Source organism: Corvus hawaiiensis, chromosome 12, assembly GCF_020740725.1.
Source record: "Corvus hawaiiensis isolate bCorHaw1 chromosome 12, bCorHaw1.pri.cur, whole genome shotgun sequence".
Classification (NCBI taxonomy): domain Eukaryota; kingdom Metazoa; phylum Chordata; class Aves; order Passeriformes; family Corvidae; genus Corvus; species Corvus hawaiiensis.
This window is the reverse complement of record NC_063224.1, coordinates 20,695,219-20,702,916: the sequence shown is the minus strand read 5'-3', so window position 1 is coordinate 20,702,916 and position 7,698 is coordinate 20,695,219. Positions and strand designations below refer to the sequence as shown.

General features: G+C 43.3%; 1 protein-coding gene across 3 annotated transcripts in view; it reads right to left on the bottom strand.

The window, feature by feature from the left end:
* Nucleotides 1-408: 408 nt before the first annotated feature.
* Nucleotides 409-7,698, bottom strand: part of PEPD (peptidase D) — a 154,049-nt gene continuing 146,759 nt past the window's right edge. For all 3 annotated transcript variants that reach the window (XM_048316318.1, XM_048316317.1, XM_048316319.1), the window contains one exon: nucleotides 409-1,078. In XM_048316318.1, the coding sequence (XP_048172275.1) occupies nucleotides 932-1,078 (147 nt within the window). In that variant the 3' untranslated portion in view covers nucleotides 409-931. The remainder of the gene's footprint in view (nucleotides 1,079-7,698) is intronic.

Sequence of the window (7,698 nt, the reverse complement as noted above, 5' to 3'; positions counted from 1 at the left end):
GAGTGGAAAATCATTTTGTGACCAACATTAATATGTCTGTAATGTATCCAAATAAAATTTACATTATTTCATTCTGAACTGTCTAACAATGAACTGTTAAAAATAACTCTATCATGCTGCACAGCATATACCGCTGAGTGACCATGAGCCCTGCAGCAAAGATATTCCTTTCTTTCAACTTTTCAGGGTCACGAACACCATAGCAGTCTATTTTTTTAAGGAACAAATAGATGAACAAATATAATGAGCATGGGGCTGTGTGTGAAGGATCAGTGCAGCCACTATCCAGAGCAGAAAACTGGCTAGCAAAGGGTCAAAGTTTGCAGAGCATGAATTTGTAGTAGGGTCAGATAAAGAAGCAGGAACTGGAGCAGAAAAACATAATGACCACAAAGTTGTGAACATAAATGATGCCAAGGTGAATTTTAATAAAAATTTGATTCTGCTTACTGCATTGATACAGATCCATAAGAAAAATAAGTGTCATTATGTCCACTGAGAACAACTGATTTTTATTTCTATTTTTCACAGGACTTGTGATGAAGTTTAAAAAAGGACTTGAGTGTTATAATTGCTCATAGCTTTCAGATAATCCATTTGGTATTTCAGAGTCTTAATCATCAAAATTCAGATTTAATTGCAAGACACATCTGAGCTGAGATGTGACAGAAGTATAAGCCCCACTGATAAGGCAGCAGGGCTATTTAGCTGCCACTTGGTCACGTAAACTGCTGATTGCAAGCAGCAGTTGAGTTACCTGGGTATCAACTGCTGAAGCCTTCTACTTTCATTTTTAATGCATGAAGTTTTCCAGCTAATAGCCTGCCTGCCTGTCTTGCTAGTAAGAATTGGATGCATTTTATTTTATATGCTGCAGCATTAAATCAGAATGATGACTGATTAGTTGAGGCAGTAAGTACCATCCTGAAGTTTACTGCTTTTGGCTGGAGAGGCAGTCAAATTTGGAACTGCTCTGGCCTTCTGCCATGAAATCCTCTATTTCTTCCACGGTCCGTGGGACGCATGTGAGCAGCTCCATGCCAGTGGCTGTCACCGCGATGTCATCCTCGATCCGCACCTGCACACGGAACACACGATTACCAAGGCATTCCAGATGGGGATGAGAAGCACAGCAGGCAGCAACAGCAGCGAGGGCACAAGGGGCTGGTGAAACCCAGGCAATGCATCATACTGCAAGCACGGAACTGCTTGTCACCACCAGCACCTTGGCATGGGGCTCTGTAGGTTCCAATTTCCCTTGGGCCACTGACCCCTGCCACCCTCCTGGGATCACACAAGGTTCGTGGTGACCCCTGGTGTGGTGTGGTGGCCCCTCAGGTGTCTCAGGTGCCTCTGCTGCATCAAGGACAGTCTGAGCAAGGTGCTGCAACAGTGAGTTCATGCTACATCATTTCATGGGGCCAGTAGATCTCAACCCCCCGACAGCAGGAGCAGTACAAAGAACATGCTTCCTCGGATACTCCTCCAGCCTTCCTAGCACATGGCTTGCTAGGGACAGTGCCTCCTGATGCCCAGAGTGTCTGTTCTCAAAGCCATCCTGTTGTTGAGCTGCAATTCAGGTAGCTACTCTGCACTTAAAACTTTTCTCTAAACACAATAAATGTTCAAAGTGAAACTTTGAACATGAAATAGCTTGCAGCTGATATTCCAAACATTGATTTTGAGCTGATGAGAAAGTCCTGAGGAGGTCAGACATTTCATTTAAAATACAATCTCTATATTTCAAACCACGGAAGGAAAAAGCAGATCCTCTCAGTTTTTCAACTTTTGCTATTAAAATGAAAAGTGTGCTCCGTTTCTGTTTGTCTCTAATTTCTTCTTACCAGTAAATATGCCTACACAGTCATTCCCGTTATCTTATCAGAAAAATGTTGCTAAGTTGCTAAGCTGCAATAAAAGCAATTTTAGTAAGGTGTAAATCCAAAAGAACACAAACCCTGGATACTCCCACCTTACAATTGCTTTAATTGTTTCTGACCTCTTGACATTTTCAACTAAAAATAAAGCCGGTTAACATTTGTACTTCTGATTGCAAAATAATCCATTTGTTCAAACAAAATGAGTAATCCAGTCCTTATTAAACTGTTTAATGATGTCTTTGCCAGATTATTTCTTTTACTTGGTATCAAGTTAAGTGTATTATAAAGCAGAATTAAATAAACAAAGTCCATTGAGTTTACACATTTATTTTGGACAGCTGTAAATGTGAAGCTGTGAGGCTTTGTATGCTCAGTGTGTCTGAAAGGCGGGTGCCTTGCTGCAGAGGAGATCAGCAACACCTGCAATGACTCTGCACTTGAACAGATTTTACCAGGATGGGCTTTTTGACTCACTGCTTCAAATTTTACCAGCTGAGCAAAACATAACCCAAGGATTCAGCACAAGGGTCCCACTGCATCCAAAGGCAAATCCTGCTGTGTACCCGTCCTGCTGGGTCTTGGGCCTGGGCACAGCCTGCCTGGGTGGACCAGTCGCTGCTAAAAACCTGATGGTACTAGGGAAACCATGCAGAAGTGCCAGAATCCAGGGACAGAGCTGGTGAGATGGTAAAAGCCTAAGCATCACATTGGCAAGCCCAACCAGTGTAAATGGAGCTGGGCACAGCGATGATGTGGAAAGTAACAATGTCAGTGCCAAAGTAAGTCTGAGAGCAGAGGGAAGGCCAGCCAAAGCTAGAACTGACTCTGCCTACAGAGAGAGCCTTTTCCCAAGCACTGCCAGCTTCACAAACCTCCCCCAGCTTGAGCTGAAATTCCCCAGCTACAGAGATGTATCAGCCACAATTCATCTGCTTAACCAGTAACATTAGCAAAAAAGCAAGAAAAATGGTTTGTGTTTTCCAGCTCTGTGTTTTATGCCTTCATCAGTACCTCTGCACTCTTTGGGAGGATGGACTGACTTAAAAGCAGAGTAGATGAAAGCTAGACTATAGTGGGGAAGAACAAGTGGGGCAAGGTGTCTGTCCACGCTGTATTCTATCTAGGCCACAAGAGAAAAACAGGATGGGGAAGGAGCTGGAAAATAGTTAAGAGTGATGAAAGGACCAGGGAAAGGAAGGTATAGTAAGGTGAGACAGGACTGACAAATAATGGACAAAGAGAGCTGGGGCTGGCTAAGGAGGCCAGGTAGGGAGAGCCTGGTGGAGGTGAGAAGTGAGACATCCTGAATGAGGAGAGCACACAGGGGGCTGGAGCTGCCAAAGGCAGGGAACTGAGAATGACCAAATGGGGGAGGATGAGTGCCACATACAGCCACTCCTCGTATAGGAGGAGCATTGTTAGGAGATCATACAATCGATCCACAGTGGGAGAGCCAGTAGTGTCACATCAGCCTGTTCAGCATCAGCACCTCCAAATGGTCTTCAGGATGCAGATGGAGGCACACACAGAACCACCGGTTGGTCCCCTGGGGCCTTATCCATCACTCCCTAGGAACACGCCACTTCTTTTGCCAGGATCTAACCCTTCCTCTACTGGATGAATCTCACCTGAAATGGATGCTTGCCACAACAGAGAAGACAGATTTCCCATTTTCAGTGCCTAATTTTTCCTTTGCCTAAAAGCAACATGAATGCAGAGGAACAGGCTCTCAAGGGGAAGGAAATGGTTTCATTTGCTCTTTTCCTTCACACCTTCCATGCTTCACCCTGAGTTTAAACTCAGCAGCAGCAAGAAGCAGCTTCAGAGGACCTGCAAAACCTTCCCCATAGGAGCGCCTGTCATTTGGTCTTGTCTTCTGTCCAAATGGAGGAAAGATGCTGGATCTGCCTGGCAAGGCTCACTGGCTTGGGACTGCCTTTCCCAGAGGGGGACAGTGGTTATGAAACTTGCTCTCAGCGCAGTCCCTGTTTGCAGGCTCTTTGTTCATCAGTGCTGCTTGTTTCAGGGCTACAGAGTGGTTTGGAGTTGGGCACTGAAGTGTGTGAGGCTCACTGCACCCCCAGCTTTCAGGGTGCTCTGCAAAAACCTAGGGGAGGCTTTATTTTGGTGTGAAATGGCACACTTCAAAAAACCACTCCTGTAAAGATGCAGTGGTCAGGAATGCCAGGACTGTTCCTAAAATGCCTTTTTCTTATCAAGGGTAGTGGCATGATCTGTCTAGATAGACCTGATTGCACAACTGCCTAACACTAGCAACAGGCCATCATGTGGCTCGACTCAATGGTCCCAGCTCTGTCCCAAAGCAGGGCCATGGGGGCACAGCCAAGGACAGCACAGGAGTTAAACACCAGGGCTGCTGTCAGCTCTGTACAGCCTCGTACTTTGTCCTGACTTACTAATACAGTCATGCTCCCCAGAGCCTCCTGTGTTACCTTCCAGGGGAAACAGGGTTGTAGCACTTACTAATTTCTTTTGGAGGACAAGAGATATACAAAGCTTTTGACAATCAAGAAACTATTTTGGCCAATTAAATAATCCAGATTTACATGATGACAGATCCCTGATGTCAAAAAGGCAACTGGTGAAATGTCCCCCTTTTTTTAAAATCTATTGAGCATTTGTGTGATTATGGCTGTGGAAAGCAGCAACACTATTGCTGAAAGACCTTAAGAGTGGGACACTTTCCTGGAAATGATGACAGGACATGACCATACATGGGACCACCCAAAGTAGATGAGCAGACGTTCAGATGAAGGACCTGTGAGTCTGTTCCTACAGCTGGTGTCCTACAGAGGCAGCTGTGTGTAGCCAAGGAACTTATTTCAACTCAGCGATCGACTTACCAGTAATTTTTAACAGAGCAAACTTATCACGAGCAGAGTTTGACTTCTGTATCTCAGAGGGACTGGTTAGGAAACAGAGCTGCCTTACATCAAACCCAGGTCCAGGCAAGGGGTGCAGGGCTGGGGAAGGCACTTTCCTGTTGTTACACACAGTGGCTATGCCAAGATGTTTTCTATAGGGGACAGTAGACTCTGTGCTCAGTGACTCTCATCCCATGCTGTAGTCTTCCTGGCACAAGCAGGTTTCATTCACAAGCAAGTCCTCATGTCAAGAGAACCTTTATTTTAAGTGTCCACATTTAAATGTTCACATTTTTATAGAAGGGGATCAATATTAGTAGGGTGAGGCCATGTATGTTATTAGCTTAACTAATACAGATGGGAAAAAAGCCTCAGGTGCCCAGTCCCTTCACACAGGCTCAAGAAGAAACATTAAACTACAAGCTAAATACAGGTTAGAAACAGCTGGTCTTACTTTAATCTAATTATGTTAAGTAGACAAGAGAAAAGGGTTAAAGACGGTTTATAAGCAACTAGCAGTAGGTTTTGGGTTGCCTACACCTATCACTTCCCCTAAAAGAACTTTTAAAGAAAGTTAAGTCTGTATATTGTGACAACTGCTTTCCTATGAAAACTTTAGAAGAAATGCTGTGTAGCACTATTACTGTGATATAATATGCAATGTTAAAAAGTAGATGAGCATAATGTTTATTGCGTAGTAAACTTATTTCATTTCACAATACAAATTCACCATGAACTCAGAAACAGAGCGTAATCTTCTGAAAAATAAAAATCAGGACAGAGACAACTATATGGCTCTCTGAACCAAAGGTAGAAGCAGTTAAATATCCTGCTTTTTATTTGGTTTAACATTTATTCTGAGTAAGGGAAGCACTATTGTTTTGAAAAATATTCGGATCTTCAAGGTCCTGGGCTTTGTTTAATTTAAAATCTGTTTAATTTTTAAAGGAGAAAAATCTGTAAACAAAAGAAAGTAATGCATTTATCGCCCGTCTTTCAGCATTTTCTCTAAGTTGCATAGTTTTCAGATATTAAGTCTAGTGCTAGTTCTACAAATCCTAGGGAAAAATAAAGCCTGAACAGAGATTGAATGTGTAAGGCCAAAAAAAGACTGAATGGCTTTACTGTGTCTTTGAGAAAACATCATATGAACTGCATGAATCAGTAATCAGCTTATGAAGAATGGAAATGTCAAACCCTAAAGGGCAGCATTTGGAGTCAGCATTTCCCCTTCCCCGAGGATTCGGCTGCTTTTCCTGAGCAATACATCCAACCGTGTGCACATCCCTCTATTTGCACATCTGTGTTTATTTAGGAGTGTGTGGGGCAGAGTCCAGGCAGAGCAAAGGTGCCCTGGGCCACGCACTGTGCCAGCATCCAGCAGCAGCCCTTGTCCCATAGGATTTATGACCTCGGTAAACTGGACTTTGGTTTTGCAGATGGAGAACTGAAGTACATGTGACTGAAACATCCCAAAATTGGCCAAGGAAGTTTGTGAAGGACTGAACTCAACGGCTGTCAAGTAAAGAGTGTAGGGCTTCAGACAGGGCAGTATCCCCCGACCACTGCTTGCTTCCCTCTGGAGGGATCTGTATTTGACCCAGAAGAGCTTGTTTGGTAAAAGCCCCGATGAAGAGGTCCCTGAGCAGCAGGGACAGCCACAGAGGCTGTGTCTGTGCTTGAGGCGTGCAGGAAGGTGGGCTGGTAATGGACCTGTCCCAGCAGTGCAGGCAGCCAAGGAAAGCTCACGCCGACTCTTCTTTCCTGCTCCTGCAGCTTCTACAGTCTCTTCATGGCTAACTCCAGGCAGAACAAATTACAATAAATGGCTACAGTCTTGCCCTTTCTGGCACCCTAGGAGAGCTTTGCTTCTCAATGCAGAGACTTGTCACGGTCAAGAAAATTATCCAAAGCTCAAAAAAGACATGAATTCAAGGTGAATTTATTAAAAATCCACAAATTCCCTGTGCAGACAGACTTACTCAGAATTACAGTGGTGTTACTTCAGTGAATGTTATTTCATTTTTGAAGTGAATTACACTAAACCAAATTAAGAACATTTTAATTAATGCTGAGCTCTGCAGAGGGAAATGGATTACTTATTTCCTTTTGTAGAATGTATTTTTCTTTTAAACTTAAAGGAAGATTGGACTGGCTGTAGTTAAATCTTCAGGTAGAATTGACACCAATACTAGCCCCTGTACTGTTAATATTTGTCAGTAAAAGCACTGGGCTTTACAAGATCTTTTAAAATCTCCTTAGAAAGGAAGTTTTCTGGCATGCTTTTGTGAGAAATACTCACTCACTCTGGATAAACTAGAATGAAACATCTTGTACATAACTAAGCACTCAGCACAAACTGCATCTTCTATTTATGCAGAATCAAGTCAGAATGGTAAAGATGGAAAAGATTATTTTGATTGCACATTATAATTCAGCTTTTGTGAAGAATGCAGAAATATTCAGATGTATTCCAGTCTCAGATTTTATTTTCTTTCTTCTCCTGGACAAAATCAAGTGACAACATCTGGCTCAGGGTATGTGTGTATTATTTTTTTTTCTAAGTAAAATATATTGTTCACAGGGGGATCAGAGATTTAGATTTTTGCTCAATTGTTTTTGGGCCTCCCCTTCTTTTAGCAAAGTTTGTTGGCTAGCTCTCCTTAATGATGACTCCTTAAGTCATCATTACAGGAAGCTAAGCAAAAACGAGGGAACAAAGTTAGACTTTGCTTGAAATTGCTGGAACAAAAGTGCCTGATCCAGCAACTTACTAGCGAGGTAGAGATCCCATGCTGTCGCTCCTATTCTGTGCAACCACAGGCAGCAGGTGAGCCACAGGCACACCTCAAGCTGCAGAGCTGGAGTGGGCAGGCATTCACAGCCATTTGGGAAGAACATAGGCTTTGCTGAGCTATTTCAGGGAAAGCTCA